This window comes from Nelusetta ayraudi, unplaced genomic scaffold, assembly GCF_046127955.1.
Source record: "Nelusetta ayraudi isolate G7.1 ecotype Tasmania unplaced genomic scaffold, CSIRO-AGI_Nayr_v1 ptg000042l, whole genome shotgun sequence".
NCBI lineage: Eukaryota > Metazoa > Chordata > Actinopteri > Tetraodontiformes > Monacanthidae > Nelusetta > Nelusetta ayraudi.
In genome coordinates, this window is record NW_027466092.1 from 4,073,424 (window position 1) to 4,096,282 (window position 22,859).

The following is a 22,859-nucleotide window of genomic DNA, read 5'->3' on the forward strand; positions in this document are numbered from 1 at the left end:
TAGTCTAATTTGAAAATTCAAGTTGAACTGTGTTGTTTCTGCAACTCAATTAGATTAATTAAAATCTAATCCAAAACTATGCCCTTAACTCAATTATCTATCTATCTATCTATCTATCTATCTATCTATCTGTCTGTCTGTCTATCTATCTATCTGTCTGTCTGTCTATCTATCTATCTATCCGTCTGTCTGTCTATCTATCTGTCAGTTTGTTTATTCATATCAGTGTGACAAACGATGATAACGCACACAGATAAAGGCCAGTAACTATGTTCGCCCTGTGGGCGGCGACAGTGAGCAGCTCTCGCGATATTCCATGGAATTCCAGGATCTCGCGTGTGTGCGTGCTTTCTCCGCTCCCCCTCACTCACTCACTCGCTCGCTCCACCGGGGAAGGGAGAAAAAAAAAATAAACCCACGGCAGCTGCTAAGCTGGCTAGTTATGGAACCAAACCCTGAACACTCCTTGTTCCGTCTGCCAGTGGCTAAGAGGTGCTTCCCCTAGATGCGGCGCTTTCTTCAAAAAGAAGAGCGCGGGAAGTTGCATTTTCGCAGCGACTCTTTGCCTTTTTTCTTCTTTTTTTCCCCCCTAACAAAGTGCAGTTGGAGGAAGGATTTCCTCCGCTGCCTCTTGGAGAGTTAGCTCCCCGGGCTAACCGTCAGCTAGCAGGAGGAGCCCTGGGTGAAGTTCGCATGGACTGACGGCTGCGGACCGGGAATCCCAGCCTGCGACCTGACTGCAAAGCTTTTCTTCTGGCTTGGCCCCCGTCACATGGAAGTGTGTGGCTGCTCCGCGGACGCGGTCGCCTCGGAGCTCACCGGCGGTAACTGTGCGAGTTGCGTTTGCGGTGTACGCCATCACGTTATCGATCGGTGAGCCCGCTGGTAAGCTAACAGGATATTAGCCACCTTTCTCCCCTCTCCGCTTTTGTGGTGGCCAGGCCATGGACAGAGTGCAAAGCATTCATCAACGACTGGCCCTGCTGGATGGCTGCTAATAACTTGATGGGAAGCGGCGATTGGACGCCATCAAACGGAAGAAGCGTTTTGATTTAAAGCTCGTTCCTGAGCGATTCAACTCATTCTGGGGGACTTCTTTTTTTGTTTGTTTGTTTGTTTGTTTGTTGGAAAATGCATCTGCGTGCTGGAGCTTTTTGGATGTCTGGATAGTAAGAGACGCGCAAGCTTCTTCTTCTTCTTCTTCTTCTTCTTCTTTTTTTTAACAGCGGGATTACAACTCCGCCGAGGGTCCGAGTCGTCAAGAGTGTCGGGATAAACAAGGCGAAATATAATGTCTACCGCAAAAGAAAACCCCTGTCGGAAATTCCAGGCGAACTTCTTCAACAAAAGCAAATGTCAGAACTGCTTCAAACCCAGAGAGCTGCATCTGCTGACGGATCAGGACTTGACCCAAGTAAGTATCGAACCGGGCCGATAACGTTCAGGCAGGGTTCGCCAGTGTCGCAGCTTACGCTCGGAGATAATTGCCCCCCCCCCCCCCTTTTTTTTTTTTTTTTTTTTTTTTTAAAGAGTGTCGTTGCTGTCTGTCCCCAAAGTGTAAACGTGATTATTGGCTTGTTGCTTTGTAAGCAGCTTGTCGAGCTCGTGAGAGCAGGAGCCGTCAGCTGCAGCCTGCGTTCGAAACTGTCGGCTTGCCATCCTAAAGTTGGTCTTTTAAAATGCACAACATCCGCCCTGGATGCAACTTTGCAATTAAAGCGCACTTGTGCAGGATGTCCATTAAGGAGACACCGTTATCTCCTTTCCATACGATCCATTATAGCCTTCTGATAAGGCAACAACAGTGCAGCCATGGTCTCAGGAGTAGAGGACTGTGGGTGTTTGACTCGACTGGATCACAAAGATTTACACCTGTTTCTTGCCCTTTGGATTCCTGCATCTTCAAAGGGACCGAGGCAAACCGGTGAGAGTGAAATCAAGCAGATCCCGACAACAGTCACATTTGCCTGCCCCGAGGGTGTTTGGTGATTGTTAGCGTTGCCCTCAGCTGTTGATGGTACGCAGCTGTTTGTTTTGTGTGTTTGCCACCGGCCGGCCGTCGAGGCCCTCCTGTGCGGGTTCGTGCCTCCGTCCCGCCGGGATCAGATTCTTAGCGTGGGTTCCGAGTTCCTATTCCTCTCCCTCACTCAGATCATTAGTTTGCTCTCTGTGCATCCCCCTAATTGATCCCAGACACGAGGCCCAGATGGGCCCTTCAGGAGCCAAAGAGCAACGTCAGCATCCTCCTCTCCTCCAGAGTGTGTGTGTGTGTGGGGGGGGGGGGCACACACTCCTTCCAGCCAAGTGTTTGCTGTTCCGCTGCTGTCTTGCTGGTTAACCCCTTCTGATGCAAGACTCCCGAGTCCATTTAGATGGCTTACAGTTACATCACTCCCTCCGTTTTCATTGGGACCTGGGACAGAGAGAGAGAGAGAGAGAGAGAGAGGTTTTTGCCCTCCTCGCCCTCTGAGAGCGATATGCCATCAGTCCCCGCTGCCCAGTCTGGCACTTCTCGCACCAGGTCCACTCTGTCGGCTCTCTGAGGAGTTTGTGGGCAGCTCCGTTTGCACAAGCGGGTTTTGTAAGTTTGTGTCTGGACGCCACTCAGTCGAGTTACCGGTACACGCCGAGCAATTACTGACCTTAAGCTGTATTATATAACTCCACGTGAACAGTGTTATGCTTTTGGGCCTTGTTAAACAGCCCAGGGTTCAGCTGTGGAGAGGGTTGACAGTGTTGTAATGTTGGCTCAGTCAGAAGTGACAAACTCAGTAACCCAGAAGGAAGGAAATTAGTGTTTGTAAAGCTGCCTAATGCAGTTAAAACACTGTGATGAGGTGACGACGCTTTGGTGGGTTTGACCCCTCAAATTGACCGCAAGTCAACTCGCTGTGTTTCCATTACATTTTTTTTTTTTTCCGAAAGTAAAGGCGATATTTCTAAGGTTTCGACAAAGTACAATTGTGATTTGCAGGTGTTTCCATTGAATGGAGTGAAGCGCATAAGACGTAATTCTCGCAAACTGTTGTCACGCCAGATTTACGAGAATTACGTTTGCGTTTGTTTTACATTTGTTTTCTGTCAAGTATGGTTGTTATATTTTTGTGGTTGATTACTTGTATAAAAAAAAATATTCCGTCTCCTCCTCCGTCCAAACATAATGTGCCATTTTCACCTGAAGTGAACTGGTCACGTGACCACATACGTCATGTCCGGTGACGCGTAAATGCGGGGGGGGGGGAAGTGTCCATCAGGAGCGCTTGTTTCGTTTGTCCAAAGCTAAAAAACAAATGGTGGGAGTGAGACGGCCCTGCTTCCTGAGGTGGAGCGAGCGCATTGGTTCGTTTTGATCACTGCGCCCCAAAGTGATTGATGACCACCCCTCCACCTCCCCTACAAGTTCCAAGCCTGCTTAGTCACATCGAATGTTTTCCCCCTCGCCACTTGAGTTGTTGGTCATAACGATCCCTCCCTCGTTCAGCAGCAGTGGAGCAATAGCGCAGTCCTGGAGGCGTTGTGGGAGGCGAGGCAGCGATGAGCCTGCGGGGCAGCCGGACTGAAGGTTCACATGTACAGTACGTGGGAGTGACGGAGAGTGACGGCAGGGATGGAGGTGTAGGAGTGGCAGCAGGAGGCCCGGGGGGAGGAAGGAAGTGATGAGTCGGGGAAATCAGTGGAGTCTCCCGGCTGCCGTGATGCTGCTCGACACTCCGTGCGGCGTTAACACAGTGGCGGACCGAGTGTCCCTGTAGCGGCGCTGCTGACTGGCAGGCTATAAGCGCAGGCGGGCACCGTCGCTTCATGCCAGATAGATTGTAGCTCATTTCTGTGGCTCCTGCCGGGGCTGCCTGTGTGGAGGGTCACTGCTGTGAAAATGCAATGGCTTCCACATGGGTCTGCCGCTGTCACACTGCGCTGCTGGTGTCTGGTCACCCACGTCGTGGTCACAGACGGCAGGACATGGCCTGAAAAGAAAACATGTCACTTTTCCACGCTTGTTTTTCCTTTCCTGCTCAGTCATGAAAGGTTTTTTAAAAATGGTCATCAGCCTGCTGCAGACATCTGTTATGATCTCCAGTCAGACTGTGTTTCTTTCGCTCTGATGTCGTTTTGTTTTTGCGCTTGCAAATGCTGACACAGCCTTTGATAGAGGGGGGAGGTTGTACGTCGTACTAAAGTGGTAATAAGTGCTAAATACAAATGCAATTATCATCTAACAAAGTATGTATAGCTGAGATTTGTTAATTGGAGGTCCCACTGGCACAGTTGAGGCTTGGCAGCTGCCTCAAGCGGCTGCACACTATAGATCTCTACAGGTGTGTTGTACAGGATTTGGTCTTTCCATTAATGCTTGTGACTTCACATAAACCGGATGGATCAACGCCTGTTGGTCCAAGCAAAGGCAGGATTGTCTCTGGCCTCCGCAACCTTTTCCAATCAATAGCCGACATTTTATCATCGATGACAACGAGCTCTGCAGTCAACAATTGTTTTGATTGCGCACTTAACTGCCAGCTGTTGAAGTCATTAATCAGCCAGTTGCATTATGACTCACGCACTTACTCAGGAGCTCTTCTCTCAGCTGTCAGCTTTTAAAGTTATCGTGAAAAGTAATTAAGATGATAATAGAAACAATAAACACAAATGCTTTACTCATACAATGTGACTCAAACGTTTTTAAAACGATTACAGCTTCCGTTCCCCCGCCAGAATTCAGGGGGTTGTCTCTCCTTTAAAACCATTATCTCCTCCTTTGTCGGTTGGCCGTGCATGTAATAGCACCTTCTGTTTATCAAGCGTCTTATCGCCTCTCGTTTGCCGTTACGGCTTCTCCCAACTTTATTGGCACGTTGGAAGCGGGGCCGTGCAGATTTACGGCAGGCGCGCGGTGACGTGGGGCCTCAGAAATCAAGTCCCTCTGCCTTCCAGAGAAGAGTGCTTTTGCTCTGTGAAGTAGGGGGGTAAAAAATACGCGCCGGTATGCTCGCTAATGGTTAACACTTAAGGGGGAGAGGCTGTCTGTGTTTAAAGTGAGCCAAGAAGGGCAGTTTTAGGAGCCTGTGCCCTGCTCGGTGTGAGCAGACGATGTGCAGGGGTCTCAGTGCAGGTGGACGTGGACTTGGTTTGGTTTCGCTGCAGACGTGAAGCCGCTACACCTCGAGTTACGTGCATTATCCTCTGTCACAAGTCTTGTTTGTTTTTTGGCCTCTTTCTTTCCTCTGCCCGTGCAGCGTTCTCCCTCTCTTTGTCCAACGAGCACTCAGGCTCGTCATGAAATGAAAATGTGCGGCTGCAAGTAGACCAGAGGCAACATCTGGATCCCAAAAGACTCCTTCTGCTCTCATTCTCATATATATTTACACCATCTCCTCCGCCCCACCCCCACCCACCTCAGCTCGCGCTCACTTCCAGTTTTAATGATTACCTAAATTGCTCTTTTCTCTCTCTCTCTCCCCACCCCCCCTCGTCGCTCCCTTTTCCAGGCTAAACCTATTTATGGTGGATGGCTGTGCTTGGCCCCTGAGGGGACTGACTTTGACAATCCAATGCAGAGATCCCGGGTAAGAGCACACTCTATTGGCACGCACGTCTCTTCGCTAAATGGGTGTGCGCGCACATACGCACTTAATTGACTAGAACTTTAGTGTCATAAAAAAACAAAACAAAAAAAACATTACCGCATCTGTTAGAAGTAAATGGGCAGAGAAAACAGACAAATAGCTGCACTGTTCCCTTTGTGCTTGAAAAGTAAACAACAACCAGAGTGCAGGCAGTGCAGGCAGTGCGTGCACCGCGCCGTCTTCACGCAAATGTTCTGGGTGCTGGTTGTTTGTTCGTCAAGCTCAGTTGTTGTCTGTTTAAAACGCACACAGATACACACTGTACGCCATATTAGAGCTAAACACGTTACTAAAGCGTGTTTGTTTCTTAGAAAACAAAGAAAAGGAGTAAAGGAGTTTGCTAATCATGCTAGGTCACCGCTGCTGGGTTTGTGTGTGATCCAAACTGCTCGGAACCGTCTGAACCAACTGATCCGACTTCAGAATATAACAGTTGGTGATGCCGACATTAGAAGAAGTGTTGAAAGGGTAGTTTACCCCAGTGGTATTTTTCTCATTTGCTGCTCAACCTATTTAATCATTCAAGACTTTGGTGACATTTTCTAATCCCTTAACTGTTTTGCTGTGTTTCGTGGCCATAGGCCTCCAACAGTAAAAAAAAAAAAAAAAGAAGAAGAAGAAGAAGAAGAAGAAAAAAAAACAGCCAATAACAAGCAGAGGGTGTCAAATGCCGCAATGCAGTTTTTGGCAAAATATCCACCCATCCGCTTAAATTGGCATTATGTTCATGTGAGCTCAATTCAGTGAAAAATAATGAGCACTACGTTTTTGTTTTTTCTCCGTTAAATTGGCCACAATAGGCTTCCATTTAGTAGACTGTCCAGGAAGCTCCCAAAATTTGCAGCATTGGATTAGTCACCAGAGCGCCCATTGACACGGAGACTGGGTGGTAAAATGCTGAAAGATAAATCTCAATCTCTCGAACTAGCCCTTTAATTAGCAGACGCTGCGTGCACACCGGCCCGGAGCTCTTTGAAAATCTTCCTATAAATTGGTTCATTCGGCGGAAAGCACATTGTGTGAACTTTAAGCTGCACTGACGTCTTCTCTCTGACAGAAATGGCAACGGAGATTCTTTGTGCTGTACGAACACGGCTGCCTGCGCTTCGCCCTGGACGAATCAGTAAGTAGCCCATCTTCTGCTCGGCCTTTCACTCGTGTGGACATAGCTGGGCTGGATTAACAGTACAAGAAAATGTGAAATAACTTAATGTGGACTTCTTCAAACAGCTAAAAGTTGCCCCTCTTTTTTTTGCCTAATCAAGGCTGCATCAATCGTTCCGATTGGCTGCTTAGGTGTGATTGCAGTAGCAACATTCAGCAAGCTTTACACAGTTTATTTTCACATCAGCTCATTTTCTTTAGAGGTGAAAGAAGAAGAAGAAGACCTTTATTGATCCCACGGTGGGGAGATTTGCATAAGTACAGTGCAAAAAGATCAAGAAATATATTAACTAAGGATATAGACAAAAATATATTTGTCGGTATAAACGGAAAAATAAAGAGCAAGATATATACATATGAAACAGTTGAAACACTCCGACGATGTTTTCCAGAGATTCCCGGAAGCTGCTATTCAACCGCTTCCATTTGGCTTTCATGAAATGAGTGGAAAATCCTAAGCTGGTTGGCTGGAGACTCTTGTGTTGCCCCTCACGCCTCCCCGTGTCTCCACCTGTAACAAAGTGTCGTCCTAATGGAGGCTCTGATCTCCAGCCTGGCAGATAGTTTGCTCCCAGAGCAGCCCATGATCAGCATAATGCACGCCTAGCGCTCAAGGCCATGTCACAAAGTATATACACGCAGAGCGGAGACCAGCAGTGCTCACAACCTCATATTCTTCTGAAAATGTCCCCCTCACAGGTGGCGCAGTGTTTGAAAGTGCAGAAGGGAGAATGAGGGGATCTCGGAGTATTGTTGAATCACAGGGTTCCCGCACCTTCAACTGTCAAACAATACGAACCAATTTGTCATCTCAAGTCCTTTATCCAGTCAACTAAGCATTGTGCCCTGGAAAAAGTGGCTGAGAACAAATAGCGGGCTGAGAATTGAAACGCCTTGGTGCCCTGTGGAGCCCGTGTTTGTGTTGCTAGCGTGTCGCTAGGGAATGTGACACGGGCAACCAAACCCATACCGGCTGATCAGGCTGGAGATTACACTGCTTGTGTGTAAACACTGGGGGGGCCACACACCACCGAGCCAGTCTGTCGGAAACAAACACACCATTTAACTCGGACCATTTTAACATGTGCTGTGAAGAGCAGGAAGGGGCTCGGTTCACATGACGTGCGCAGGTTGGTCCAGTAATCACCGCCAACACAAAGCACCGCGGTGCTGTGGACTTTCATATAGTGATGGTTCCTCCGCACGATGCTCCTGCCTTTGTGTTCTGGCTTTGATGAGAAGCGTTTCAACCCTGATGATTGTGAAGTGTTTTCCTTCCTGAGTAAAAACTTTGCTTCTTGAACTCGGCATTGTCCAGAGATCCTTCCTTCTTTCTTTTTCTCCTGCACAGTCTTTATTTTGCCATTTGTGCTCTGCTCACATTACGTTTCTGAACCCCTCCACTCCAATAGTCAAAAAAAAGAAGAAATAAAGAGAAAAGTTCTCAGACACGCCTAAAGTTTGCTCTACCCCAATCATTGTCGTTAGATCCTTGCCAGACTTTATGTGTTTCAAAAGGTTTGGAGCGTCAGCGGCGCCCAAACAAGTGGAGATCGTTCTGTTTATTGTCAGTAATACAAAATAACTGCTCGCGTCATCTTGCCGGAACACCCGGTTCTGAGCTGGACGGAACACGTGCAGCATGTGGGTACATTTTGGTGACTCCACTGGGAGACTCGAGGCTGATTCGTAGCGCTGTACCGTGCGTCACTGATGTCCGAGAACTTTCCCCCCCCCCCACCCCCACCCCTGTAGATACTGGGGTTCTGTCAAACGTGACTCCCTTCACATCCAAATTTTTAATTTCTGCCAAAGAAAATATTCACACTCTGTCTCTATATCTGAGCCACTTGTTTGACGTCACGTTGAGTTGCTCGTTTTTTGCTGCTGCTGCTGCTGCTGCTGCTGCTGATGATGATGATGACAATGGGAGGAAACGCGTTTGTGTGAGTGCGGCTGCGCCTTTCCACTGCGCCATGTGTTTCCAGTGACAGCCAAGCTGGTGTGCAGTTGTGTTTTCCTCTCATTGTAACGCCGGTTCCAAAACGGCGTGGCTCATTGTCCCCGGGCCTTTTCATGTAGTGCGCAGAGCAAGAAAAAGTGGGTCAGGGAAATGGCTGCTTTGTGCTTTGGAGCCGGAGGAGAGGAACTCTCCGAAAGCACGGTGCTGATAACGACGCGTCGGTCTTCACCGTCGGTGGCCATTCGGCTTTGGCCGCCAGGGGAGGGCAGATGCGATTTGTGTTGGGTCGGCTCGAGGTCTACTTTTGTGTCGTCATTTGTGTGGCTTTCATGTATTGAGGGTTTCCCAGGAACCACACCCAACCACTCTTTGTCTTTGGAGGGTTTTGATCGCATTATCCACTGTTTTATTGCCACACAACAATGTACAGTTGGCCCATTAAAACATAGTTATTTTCCTTCTTTCTTTTTTCCTCCTCGACCATTACATGCAATAGCAACCACACAGTACTGTTGACAATTCTTTCAGACTGCCTTCTAACACCCAAATCTTCAGATCCTGTCCTCTGAGCCTGTCCTCTGAGCCTGTCCTCTGAGCCTGTCCTCTGAGCCTGTCCTCTTCACCTGGAAGCTTCTTTTAAGCTTGCATCCCAGTCTATGTGTTGAGGAGTCCAGAGACCAAAATGATCCAACTAATAGATTTGGAGTTAAATCCTAAAATACATTGATTTCTTTAGCCGTGGGTTCATAGACGACACAACCAATGGTCTTCGTTCATATGTTTTCATTTCATTACTGACGTAGTAACACGCTCATAGCAGGAAACCATCACAATCTTGGCCATCCGGCTCTTGCCTAGTTTTTTTTTTGTCATCAACGATGATTAACACGACAAGCTCTCAAACTCCTCCGCTCGTCAGATGGCGTTCGGCGAAAGGTGTCGTTCTTGTTTTCTGCCGGCCGACCGCCTCAGGACCGGAGTTTCTGGGAGAAGTGACACGGTCAGCTATTTTTTTGCCCGGCAGACAGCAGGGCGCTATCTAAAAAGCAGTGGCTCTCTTAAAGCTCAAGTATTTCACCACGAGCAAAAAGGGAAAGATGCTCTCCCATCTAAAGTAGCATTCCTCTTCCAATGCCCTTATTTGGTGAACTGCAGTGAGCTTGCAGTCTGGGACCACAGAGAGCCAGAGAAAGGGAGCCGTAGCCCCTGAAAACCACAGAAGAAACGTCAGATATGCCCCAGACACAGACATTCCTCACATGGCCTGCAACGCTGCGCACCAAGCTGTGCGAACGCTGCCGTTGGTGTATTATTAAATGGCAAAAGCATTTGAGGAACAGTCTCGGCTCATTGGATTCCAGTTCTACAATTAAACGAGATAGAAGCAAAAAGGAGTCGGCACAGAGCAGAACTCATGGATTTTACTGTGCTGCCCCCCCCGCCCCCCCTTGCAAATAGACAGAAACATGGTGAGGCCACCCATGAAGCTTTAAGGTTCAGCAGTCAATGACCATGAGAACATGCTGGCTGAGGGGTCAGGAGGGTGCTGTTTTCCTCCGGAGCTGCTCCTGTTCGCCCATCGTATTTTGGAAAGTTCGAGGCATTTCTGTCAAAATAAGTCACTCGGCCCTCCTCAGCGGAGTTGGAAGGCAGAAGCTCCTCTTTTCTGGCCTTTGATGGAGGCACATGCACCAAATAAAAACAGCGGCCTCCTCTCCCGATCCTGCTGGGGCGGACTTGTCTCTGGCTCGGCCTGCAAAAAGCCTCCTGGAGGATTTGTTATAATTTATGGAGTGGGTGTGCTCCACTCAATTCCAACTCTATTCTTTTATTTATTTTTTTATTTTTTTGAAAAAGCCTTTCTTCAGTTCTTTTTGGACTCCGCACTTCAATGCAAATTTGCTTCGCTCCGTAAAAATGTCTCTTTAATTTAAAGCGTGTTTATTTCTCAGCCTCCTGGGGGCTGTTAAGGTCCGGTTAAGGTTAAAGTTCTGTTGTGTTTCATGGCCTCTCACGTCCCGTCACCCGCAGCGACTGACATCTCCAGAGAGGTCTGTGAGAAAGTCATTGGCTTTAATAATATCCCATCATAAAGGTAAAAATAGCCGGCCCCATGGATGGCGGTGACAATTGCAGGATGTGGAATTAACCCGGCGGTGGTGAAATCTAACCCGCCGCATTTCTATTTTCCTTTGAATGGGAGCCTTGGCCGATACAGCAGCTTTGTTTTGGTGCCAGTAACGGCGCTGTTTCTAAGCAGCCAGTTGCCTTTATATTCTCATAAGCTGCATCTGCCGGACCTGCCAAATCCAGCCAACAAGAGAAGAACAACGATCAGACTTCACTTCTTCTTGAGCTCATCTACTTATGATTGACATTTTATCCTCATTGTTTAATACTTTTAAAAATCCCATGTTCAAAATATATCAGGATCAGTCCATCGGCTTGAAGCAATCAGGAACTCCTGATTATAACATGGTGATAGATTATTCACTGTATTATTTTCCTTATTATTTACTGTATTTTTATTTCAGAGTCTTCTTTTCCTTTCAGCATGATTTCAATGCTCTGTGTAATTCCAGTGCATCCTGCCGCACGACCGACCAGTCACATCTTGGCGCTTGTTGTAGAAGTATGAAGTACATGACAACCTCTGCCCACTCGCACCACAGTGTGGTGTGAACGCCCGAGTGAACCCTCTGGTTGGTCCTTTAAAACCACAAGCCCATTTGCGGAGTACACGACAAGGACTAGCAACCAAAACTGCATAAATGTCTGTTAGTGGCAGGTCACCGCAAATAAACATACACGGGTGATTCTGACAGTACTGTACAGTTATTCTTAGTATAGACAGAGAAAGCAAAAATTACTCAATTACGTGATCCTTTTTTTTAATGATACTTTTCAATTACTTAAATCCTTTGTGAAGGACGTGCAGTATGCCAACTGTTCATAGTTTGTTTTTTTTTTCTTCTGTTTTGCTCACTCAAAGATTTTCATTTATTTATTTTAATTTATTTCATTTTAAATTTATATCCAGCAGATTGCATTACCCCAACCTTAACCCTGTACAACCAAAAGGTTAGACTGACTCAAATCTTCATGGTGAAGACATTACAACTCGAAGGTTCAACAAATTGTTGCTGCTTTGTTGTTCCTGAGCCTCTCTAAAGTTTCATTAATGATCTATTGAATCTTTTAGCGTGGATGGATTCCCCTAGACGGCTTTATTACATCCACTTGTGGAAACATTTACTGTACATTACACAGGAAAGAGTTGTTCATGGGAACAAATACGTTTTACGATCATAACTCAGTGAATGTTTCAATGTTAGGCAAGCAGGTACTCGATGAAATCTTTGAGAGTTGACTTTGGGCGAGTGGACTTTGTCCCTCGTTGTCGTAAAAGTAATAGAAAAACAAAGACGGCGGTCCAGTTGCCTTACAACTCCGCTCTCAAGCCTTCGTAGACGCAATACACGTACCACAAAGTATGGCGATTACAATACCCCCCTTGGCAAATCAAGCCCTTCGGTACTGGTACGGCCGCCGCTGCAGGCTTCCGCAGTGACGACTTCTCCCTCCAACTCGACGCTTTTCTTCCTAGCGGAGGGAATTCTTCTTGTGAAGTGCAACACTGTGCGTTTGCCATATTTGGTAGCCCCCAGGGGTTCCGTCGGCCGATCTTAATAAAGCTGGATCTGTGCTCGCTTGGCCTTAAAAGGAGCTGGAGTAAGAGCCTGCACCTGTTTTGCATCTGCAGTATGCAAAGCCCAGCAGAGCCTGATAACAGAGCCGCGGGATTGAGAGGAAGTTCGTGGGGATTTCGCCCCTCTGATCTGAACAAGACAATAAGTGATCAGGTTTAAAATGACAATGTGTTTATTATCCTGCGACACAAAACCCACAGGAAGCTCGAGTCAGTGTGGCCCAACTGCGGCTTGGCGGATGCGTTTCCCTTTACACTGCCTGAGATGATGAAGGTTTGGTGTCCTGCGTAAGCGGCCTCTGTGTGGTGGCCGTTGCACAAAAGCGGACACGGCTCCATCGTCTTCACCGATCACGCGCACAAAGTGGCTTCAGTCTGGCGCGCCATCGCTGTCATCTCCTCCTTTCAGCCAGTGAGCGCCGCCGTTGAGAGGTTTTGGCCCCGTCACCGTGGCAGTGTGGGGGAGTTCCTGCAGTTTAGGGCCCAACATGGCGCTAAATCGACCTTAGTTAAGTGATTGAAATCTTGTCCGCGTGAAAAGTCTTGCTTTGTTTTGTTCTGTGGACTGTTTGAAATGTGATAGCGATGGTATCAGCATTTAGTCGGGAAGGCAGCCGAGCCGCAATTACGACCACATTTAAACGTGTAGTTTAAACTCTCCTTTTTTTGTTCATCTGACGTCTGCAAACCTCTTGCGTACGTTGTGCTTTTATTACATTTGAAAGTGAATGTTGAGTTATTTTATGAAAGTTGCCTCAGTGCCTGAATAAACTCAAATCGGCCTTGATGATCACAGAGGACGCGGGACAACTCCATCCAGTTTATTGAACAGGTTTTAGACAAAAAAAATATATTATTGAATTAAATTAAATATCAAACTATTAAATGTAACTGTTCTGTCTAATTTAAATATTTTCAGAAAGTACGGCTTGAAGGACAAATTTAGTAAACAATTGGTCAACACTTTACCTTCAATTTATTTGGCCCTTTACTTCCCCTTTCTCCTCTAAGATTAGAATAAATTATGCTACATTTTATGGCACATTCTTTTTAGATTCAAATGCTATTTTAAGTAAACCACTTGGTCCATTAGAATTTAATGATGATTTTTTTTTTTTGTTGCCCTATTTATTTATTATGTATCCACTTATTTAATGATCTATGTGTTTGACTGATGCTCACAGAGTGGGATAACCACAAAGGCAACCAAACTCCAAAATACAAAATGTTATGTCAGTTGTACATAGCGATGGCGTCTCTATGGTCACCTGAGCGCTGACTAAAGCCGCTCTTTCTCCTCTGGCAGCAAACCAACTGACCAGACAACAGGAGACTCACACCCGTCTGCTGGCGCTCTTAATCTGGGCGGCCTTTCTCCCACCATTCACGTTATCATTAATAAGAGTTTAGTATCATTATTGGGTGCTTGTGTGATGTCATTCTCCTTATATAAATTAATATTAAATGAACAATATTTTTAAATGAATAAGGGAAAGCAGAACCTCTGAGTTTTCTTTCAACTGAAGAGTAAACTAGTCCAACCCTAAGGTGCCGTCTCGTGTCTCCCTTTAGCCCAGCACGCTGCCTCAGGGCACGGTGAACATGAACCTGTGCACAGACGTCATCGACGCCGAGCCCAAGACGGGCCAGAAGAACTCCTTGTGCATCATCACCCCGGAGCAGGAATACTTCATCCGCGGAGAGAATAAAGAGATCATCAATGGGTGAGTCCTGATTTTGTTGAGCAGGTTTTTCCACTGGATGCGCGGAAACACACTTAAAAACATTATCACGTCCATCCCAAGGTGGAGTGAGCAGCTGGTGGTCTACCCCCGAACCAACAAACAGAACCAGAAGAAGAAGCGCAAGGTGGAGCCGACAACTTCCCAGGTAGTGCTCCTCAATAGGAAGGTTAATATCTCTTTTTTCCATGGCTTTTGACCGCGGTGCTGCCGTGTCTCTGCCAGGAGCCGGGCCCAGCAAAGGTGGCGGTGACCGGCTCTGGCATCCCCGAGGCAGAGAAGGTTCCCGACTCGAGCTCCATCATCTGGCAGGAAGAGCTGAGCCAGAGGGAGGCCGAGGGGGCTGCCGTGTGGCCTGCGGCAGAGCTGCCCCCAGGATCGCCGCTGCCCCCCACAGGTTAGGAGGAATGAAAGTAACGTCGTTTTTTTGTGAAGGGGGGCGGGGGGGGAATTCAACCTCTGAGTTTATGAGAATAAACATGACGATAAGAACCATTTGATTGCAGCCTCGCTAACAAGAGTTTAAAGTGTTATTTTTATTCTAATTAAGTGAGAGAGTCAATGAATTCCTCTTTCTCCAGGTGACGGCTCCTCCGTGGCGCAGGGGTCCGACGCAGGCTCAGTCAACGGGGACGACGTGGACCGCGCCGGCCCGCACGGCTCGGCCCCGCAGGCCCCCAGCGGCCTGCTCTCCCCGACGGGCTCGTGCTCCAGCCTGGGCGGCATCCCGCGCTGCCTCTCCCCGGCCCCGAGCGACCCCTTCCCCTCCGGCAGCTCCCTGCTGTCCAACGGCTCCCACATCAGCGGCTCCGTCAGCTCCCTGGACTCAGACGCCAGCGGCAGCACGGTGACCAGCTCGGACAGCCACCCGGCCAACCAGAGGGGCCACTCCTACAGCCACCACGACACCCCGCGCTCACGGCGGCTGGAGGCCGAGGCCAGAAAGGCAGAGAAGAGGAGCCGCTACAGGAGCCCCGACAGGCAGGAGAGGGAGAGTGTCCTCAGCCCGGAGAGGAGGTCGGTCCCCAGTCTTCTCTCTTCCCTTTGTCAGCCTTCATTCTGATGAGCTGAGTTTAAAAATAGCCCCATTTCCCATCATCGGCCCATTCATGTCTGGTAATTATCTTGTATCCATACTTTACTTCCACCTCTGGTTAGGACTGGTTAAACTAGTAACTAAATACTGGTAGTGAAAGTTCCAATATTATGCAAAGTGGACCTTCCCAGTGTTTTCTCACACCGATGTGTCTCCAGCCTGTCTGTGAACTCCCTGGAGAGGGGAATCAGCCCGTCCTTTACCTCTTTAGCTGGCTCCACTTTTCAGAAACGTTGGTCAACCATGGAGTTCTGGAAATCGGCCCTTTGTGATGACAAATTGCACCAAGTTAGTGACAACAACTATCAGAGAGGTTTTGTTGTTGTTGTTGTTGTTTTCTTGAGACCCTTTTTTGTCCCCTTCCAGCCAATTGCAGGTTACAAATCGGCATCATTTTTAGCAAGATGCTAAAACTGATCCTTTATTTTTGTGGGAGGCTGTAAACAGAGGGTTAAACATGGTGGCAAATTATAGAAAAATAGTGCCTGCTTTCACCAGCTGCAAAATAAAAATCCGAATCTGCCGTTTGAAATGGGACTTTAGAGCGAAAACAATAGCAGAATAGAACAAAGGTAACTTTGAGAGGCACAGGGAGACAGCAGGAAAAGGCAAATGTTTCATCTCCCCGTTTATATTCATAGAATGGAAGTGGTCCGTGTGGCCTTCTGACACCTGAGTGCCCCTGGCTAAAATGTGACATCTTTAATCTGATTTAACCTGATGAAGCAGGTTAGTAGACTGGCTTCTTAGAATCCTGCTCTGCGCTACAGACACTATGGTCTGGAAATAGTTGAGCCGTTGGCTTATCCTTTTAAAGGCATGTACACACACACACACTCACAGACTTACATACACACACGTTGCCCCAGTGACGCACGCACTTGCAGTGCTTTTGATGTGCACACGTAATCTCGCGACCAGCGTGGTTTTATCGCAAGGGAGGAGAAGTGGGCGCATTTGGTGAAATCGAGACGTTCGAGTTTCCTCCCCTTTTCTGTTAGAACTCTTCACTCTAAGCCTCTTGCAATGTAAACGCACCCTCCATAGTTTCCGTTCAGCAGTGTGCCGCCGTCGGTCTCACGCTCGCAGACACGCAGGCGCGCACACTGAAGCGGCAACCTTTCAGACAAGCTGAGTGGCCCTGGTTGGAGGTCATCTCTTCCCTTCCACAGCCAACTTCCTGCTCCGCTCACTCCCTCCGGCCCTGCCGGGCACGAGAGGGGGAGAGGAATATAGAGGGAGTGCCCACAGTCGGCACAACAACTGGTCTAATGGAGCCAGTTTGGGATTTTTACAGTGAACCTTGCAGGCATGTCCAAACAATATCAGGGAGTTCGCGACTTTTTGCTTTTGTTGCATTTCCATTATTCACGTGTTTGGAAGTGACTCATCTTACGTCCAATAGCAGTTTGCCCCTCGCCAGTAATTCCAGCATTGAACTTTGTCTTTTTCCGTATTAGTTCTGTCAGGCTGCCTCTATAGAATGGCTTTTGAAAGCACCAGCTTCTCTGCGGTGAGAACCGGGGATGCACTGATGTGTTTTTTACAACTCTGATACCAATGCAGATATCTGAAGTTTAGTATCAGCAGATACCGTTCCTATATGATGCAGAGAAACAAAACAACAAGTGTTAGGTTTTATTTTGTGGAAAAGAATGGGATCCTCATTATTTATTTAATAACTGTGCACCAGTACAAACCAATAACTTCTCTCGTTTCGTCAAACAACATGTAACAAAAAACAAGGTTAACTGGTTCAGTCTGTGCAATTAGGAATATGAAATCAAATCAAATATCAAGTAAAATGAATATTCAAAAAGGAGTTGAGCTTCAGATTTATCATTACACTGTGTGGCATGTTCTGTACCTCTCATCCAGCCAGTGTTCAGTTCAACTTAAAAGTGACACTAGGGAAACAGCAGCTCGCTGTGAAATTCAGAGCGTTTACATTTATTTCTTTTTAATCTTCTCTAAAATGTGTTTGCAGACTTTACCACGCGGTCTCGGTAGAGCCGGCTCCAACAAATATTTTCGGCTCGCCATTTGTCTCGTGACACCGTGTGGCTAACTGGCAGCCAGGATCCCTTCTCCTCCTTCAGTTGTCCATGGAAATGATTCCAGTCAAGTTCAATATCCCCTCTGTCATTCTGTTGCTCGCACACTCTTCGGTGGAGAATTCCCACCTCTTCCCTTCACTGTCAGCTAGCTGACTCTTGCCAAAGAGCTGCAGTACACGCCGGCTTTACAAAGTAACAACACTTGTTACATGTTTGATTGTTAAATCTCCGACGCGGCCGTGGCCCAGTGTGACCCAACGCTCCTGCACCCTGGAAGAGAAGAGAAGAGAAGATTTCTCCCTTCGTGCCACAACATTCCTTCATCACATTCCCTCCGTCCTCCAGTGTCCCGCCACGCCTGAATTAAGCTGAGAACCGCAGCTTTGTTCACTTACTGGTGACAGGTGACAAATGATACACAACATCTGAACATCACAGCGTCTGTGATGTTCTGTCACAAGGTCGTCATATGATGCTCCGGCGCGTTTGCCAGGCTTAATGAAGTTGTCTCATTAGCGACTCTCAGCGGAACAAAATAATAAAGCAGCAGCTGCTAAATGCCGCCAATGAAAACGCAGGAGATGACCGTCACGATGCTGGCCAGTGTGAACCGTGTGCAAATGGCAACTGCGTTAGTAATTGTATGATCAGAACTGGGAGGTTCACGTTTATTTGGTCAACGTCACATTTTGATCCTGCTTTGGATTTGCGTCGACATGAGTTTACTTACACATCAGTTTACATAGGGATCTGTGATCTTGCCAGGCAAATCTGAATGGTCCACCTTTAATCTGATAGACAGAGCGAGAGAGTCTCCCACTCTGAGAGTGGGCGGCCTCTTTTCTATCCGCTCATGGGTGTTTTACCATCTGGCTTGGTATTTTGTTCAATTCACCTCCATTATTGAGATGTGATGGCTGACGTTTGCTCACACACCCACGAGTGCATCGCAAAAAGCTCATTTTTATTCATCCTAGTGGGTGTTTGTACTCAATCATCGCAACAAATCTAATAACTGCAAGTGAAACTCAGCAGGATGTCCCGCAACATGAACCTCTGGATAACATCTGCACTTGGAAAATTTTCCACACAAACAAGACGTGCGACCCTATCAGCAGGTTCATAACATGGTTACGTTCATTCTCTGAACTGAAAGCAGTGGAAACAATGAATAAGATATATGGCGTGTATGGGGGGGGGGGGGGGGGGGGGGGTGTCTGGCCTCGCACTGTCCCTGTCCAGACACCATTGTTCCCTTTTAGGGATCGCAGCTGAAACCATCGAGTCTCCAAATAAGGCAGAAGAGAAATCTAATATTTCCCGCTGCCTCCTACCTTCGCCCTCTGCAAAATGCGAATTCTTATGTCATCGCACAAAAGGTCTGTGTGGGAATGTGTCGGCGCTTGGCAGTGCTCCGTGTCACAGTTTGAGTGGGGCTCCAGATGGACACCGGCAGGGGGGCCAAGCCGTGCTGACGAGTCCTCTGTGGCCAGCAGCTCTCCAGAAAGGCTTGATTCACTCTGAAACGGAAATGCTGTTTACCGTGTAAGCGAAGCTGCCCCTTCTTCCTCGGCCGCAGAGTAAACGCGTCATGGGCGGCACGAGCGTCAATACGAGAATGAGGAGTGGATATTTTCCATTTCCATCAGTGAGTTCAGGAGTTTTCCCAGGGGGCCAGAAACCTTTTAAAAAGCTCAGGAACCCCACCCTCAATCTGACTCTGGGATGGATGAAATGTAATTATTGCTTCCTGGACACGAGTGGTGCTTTCTAATGGCCCAGAGACTCCCAGCAGCTGTCAACATTGATTTGCCCAACACATGAGTTGGAGTACCAACATTTTGGATATTGGCAAAAAAAAAAAAAAAACTACTTCTAGGTTGAGGCTGGAAGAAAGACAGAGGAGTAAAGAAAACTGAGATGCAGTTTTGAATTTTTACTTGGTAACTCCCTTATTTTTGAAAATGCCTTTTGCAGAACATCTGGATTTTCGTGCACCTTTGCAATATATTATTTATTTATGATCTATACTTTTTGTAATTTTCCTAATATTCCAAATTCCAATTTCAGTCCTTCAGCTTTGGTCTAAAAACAAAAGGACCGAATTATTTGTGGTTTTGGTCTTGAGATATTGTGACTCGTGCCGTGTGCTGTAGTCCGCAGAAACAGATGCGGTCATTACCACGGATACAGTGGCCCCGATACAAAAACTTTTCACACATTTTGAGACATTTACATTTATTTCATCAGTCATTGCATTTTTCACGTCAGTCACAGAACTCATGCGCTGAGGGTGCTGTGTTGACTTGCTGCCTTCAAAAGTAAAGTGGCTACTCAAAGCAAAGCTGTTTCTCGAGAGGGGTCTCTGTCACAGCCACTGCCCCTTGAAATGAGGAGTTGGCCCGCAGATCTAACGTGTGTGTGTGTGTGTGTGTGTGTGTGTGTGTGTGTGTGTGTGTGTGTGTGTGTGTGTGTGTGTGTGTGTGTGTGTGTGTGTGTGTGTGTGTGTGTGTGTGTGTGTGTGTGTGTGTGCGCGCGCGCAGCCGCTCCGGGGTCATTGAGAAGCTGGAGGCCTTGGAGCTGGAGAATCCCGAGAAGATGGAGGTGGAAGAGTCGGGAAGAAGTGGAGGCAGGCAGGGCCGCAGCGAACACAGGCGCTTCCACAGAGAGGTAACGTGTTTTGTGTGTGTGGGAGGGGGGGGGGGGTTATCTGTGTGAAATAAATGTGTTAATATCCCAGTTCAGGTTGGACAGACACACAAACACGGACCAGCAGACGCACACACAGTCTTCTATCTTTTCTATCCCTCGCCCTCGTGACCCCTTTCTCCTTCCCTCTGTCCTGCCTTTGTTTTAGTTACAGGTCAGAGGTCAGCAGTGTGAGCTGTATGTATTTCCAGTTTCCAGTCTGCGCTGGGAATCCCCTGGTGATCGCGCTTTCCTTTCCCAGCCTGGACCTCCGTGTCGGGCTAGAAGTTGACAAAGCCGGGGACACAATACAACACTCGCTGCGTTTCCATTACTCCTAGAATTGAGCAAAACCTAAATATCGCAATAAAAAACTGTTAACGGAAACGCCTGAACTTCGAATAATACTGCTCAAATCTGGCTAAAAGGTTTTAACGCTCTCATGGGGTGGTTTTTCAGACGTATCAATATCGAGGAACATCGCTAATGTGTCATGGAAACACTTTTTAGGATTTACGCGTCACTGGACGTGACATCCGGGGTCATGTGACCAGTTAATTTCAAGTAAAAATGGTGCGTTACGTTTGGTCAGAGGATTAGACAGAATTTTTTTTCTTACAAGTAATCAAAGAGAAAATTATAACAACCCTTCTTGACAGCAAACGAACAAATGCAAACTTAATTCTCATAAATGTGACGGGACGAGATTTTACGTGAATTACGTCCCGCAAGACGAGATTTTACGTGAATTACGCCCGCAAGACGAGATTTTACGTGAGTTACGTCCCGCAAGACGAGATTTTACGTGAGTTACATCCCGCAAGACGAGATTTTACGTGAATTACGTCCCGCAAGACGAGATTTTACGTGAATTACGCCCGCAAGACGAGATTTTACGTAAATTACGTCCCACAAGTCGAGATTTTATGTGAATTACGTCCCGCAAGACGAGAATTTATGTGAGCTACGGCTTAAGCGCTTTGCACCCTTCAGTGGAAACCCGTGCAAATCGCAATTGTGCTGTCTCGAAATTACAGAAATATTACTTTTATTTTGAAAAACACTGTCCTGGAAACGCAGCGACTGTCACCTCACAGTCTTTTTGCAGTGCTCTTACGCACTCATTCCTGTCTACTGATGAGAGGAGACTATCACACATGTAGGCAAACAAATGACAGAGGCCTCTTGTGCGCCTCGTGCTGCTGAGCTCGTTGGTTCTGTTTTCTTGGCCAGCGCTCGCTCAAGAATGCGCTCATTTAGAAGTTGGCACATCCAGCCTCGCGTTATCAGCGATGTTTTCATTCTCAATGCTTTCCGAGTGTACTCGAAACGGCGTGCTTGGAGGGAAAGGAGCAGTTCTCCAGATGTTTTCCTCGGCAACCAGAGGCAACAAACCAATTGAGTTTTGTCTCAGTGCAAGGAGCTGTCTGTAGAAACAGGTGCAAACCATAAAACTGATTGAGGTTGAGCACGATCGCCCGTCCGAACCTTTTGATAAAGCGCTATTGCGCTCCCTGCGTGTTTCCATCGCAGGGTCTTTCAGCACGAGATCTTGATTTTTGTAAAAGACAAAGGCTGAGGATGAGTGTGTGTGTGTGTGTGTGTGTGTTTGTGTGTGTGTGTGTGTGTGTGTGTTTGTGTGTTTGTGTGTGTGTGTGTGGCAAAGGCCACGTAAATGCAGGTTTCTGGGAGAGGACTGTGAACGAGGGATCCACAGATCAGCTGTGGATTCAACATTTCAGGCTGACCCCAGCAGCATTTCGTGATCTGAGTGATGCTTTTGCACCTCATGTTGCTCCCGACCTGTCATGTCCTTGGGAGTCGGTGCCGTGTAGATGTGAAAAAAGTGTTGCACTGTTGCCATATATATGCCCAAATAGAAAACGTGTGTCTGTAATGCCCCTCCATGAGAGTGTCAAAACCTTTTTACCAATATTTGATATGTAAATTCTAAGTCTAGCGTAAACCCAGTTTGTGACCTGAAATCTTTATTTTGAATAATTAAACTCTAATATGAGGAAATGTATGTACTGTATTTTTTTTTATTTTATTTTTTTTTTATTTTTTTTGGAACTCATTTATCTTTTGTCCTTTAGGAGCAGCGGCACGACGCGGACCAGGGTCTGGACTTTGTCTCCACTCTGCCGCCTCTTCGGAGAGCCAAGTCTCTGGACAGAAGAACCACTGAGTCGGTCATGACGGTGAGCTTCTCATCTGTCCTTTAGTAGCCTTCCATGATTAACCCTCGGTATAATTTAGCTCACAGCATTGGTCATCAGTAGTTTTTTTGTTTGTTTGTATTTTTCTTATTTCTTCCAAATCCAAAAATCACTTCATCAAAACAGCTGAAGGATTTAAGCGTTAATTTTCATAGCCTCATTGTTTGCAATTTGCTCATTTTGTCAACTCTCTCAGCCTTTTAATATTTTCGGCTTCAGAATTGTCCCAATTGTTATTATGGTACCCGGGACTTGCATATTCAGCGTCCTTGCGAAAGGCTAATGTGCTCCAGTGTGTCTCTGGGTTGTCAGACAAAGCCTTCCTGTTCTGCTAAGCTGTAGGATCTGGGGTCAGCACCAGTGCCAGGCCTTCAGCTGTGCGCAGCGAGGTCGCTGGGTTGTTGTCGGCCTGCCGTTAGGTAACTGAGGGAAAAGTATTAAGGATGGGGAAAGGCCTTTGTTGACACCTGCCAGCAGCAGCTCTGCACAGAGAACTATTTTCCAGCGTTCTGATTTCCAGCAGACTGAAGGAATATTTATTTATCGGACCTTCCTTCTTTCCCCTGGACTGCTGAGGTGTTCCTCCAGTTTCAGAGTTCA

The 22,859-nt window shown here is 47.2% G+C and overlaps 1 protein-coding gene across 4 annotated transcripts in view; it reads left to right on the forward strand.

The window, feature by feature from the left end:
* The first annotated feature begins 1,280 nt into the window (after nucleotides 1-1,280).
* LOC142893297 (myosin phosphatase Rho interacting protein) overlaps nucleotides 1,281-22,859 on the forward strand; it is a 39,256-nt gene continuing 17,677 nt past the window's right edge. For all 4 annotated transcript variants that reach the window (XM_076033746.1, XM_076033745.1, XM_076033747.1 and 1 more), the window contains exons 1-9: nucleotides 1,281-1,414; nucleotides 5,484-5,561; nucleotides 6,679-6,744; nucleotides 14,030-14,181; nucleotides 14,263-14,347; nucleotides 14,425-14,596; nucleotides 14,781-15,216; nucleotides 19,896-20,022; nucleotides 22,143-22,241. In XM_076033746.1, coding sequence (XP_075889861.1) covers nucleotides 1,292-1,414; nucleotides 5,484-5,561; nucleotides 6,679-6,744; nucleotides 14,030-14,181; nucleotides 14,263-14,347; nucleotides 14,425-14,596; nucleotides 14,781-15,216; nucleotides 19,896-20,022; nucleotides 22,143-22,241 — 1,338 coding nt within the window. In that variant the 5' untranslated portion in view covers nucleotides 1,281-1,291. The remainder of the gene's footprint in view (nucleotides 1,415-5,483; nucleotides 5,562-6,678; nucleotides 6,745-14,029; nucleotides 14,182-14,262; nucleotides 14,348-14,424; nucleotides 14,597-14,780; nucleotides 15,217-19,895; nucleotides 20,023-22,142; nucleotides 22,242-22,859) is intronic.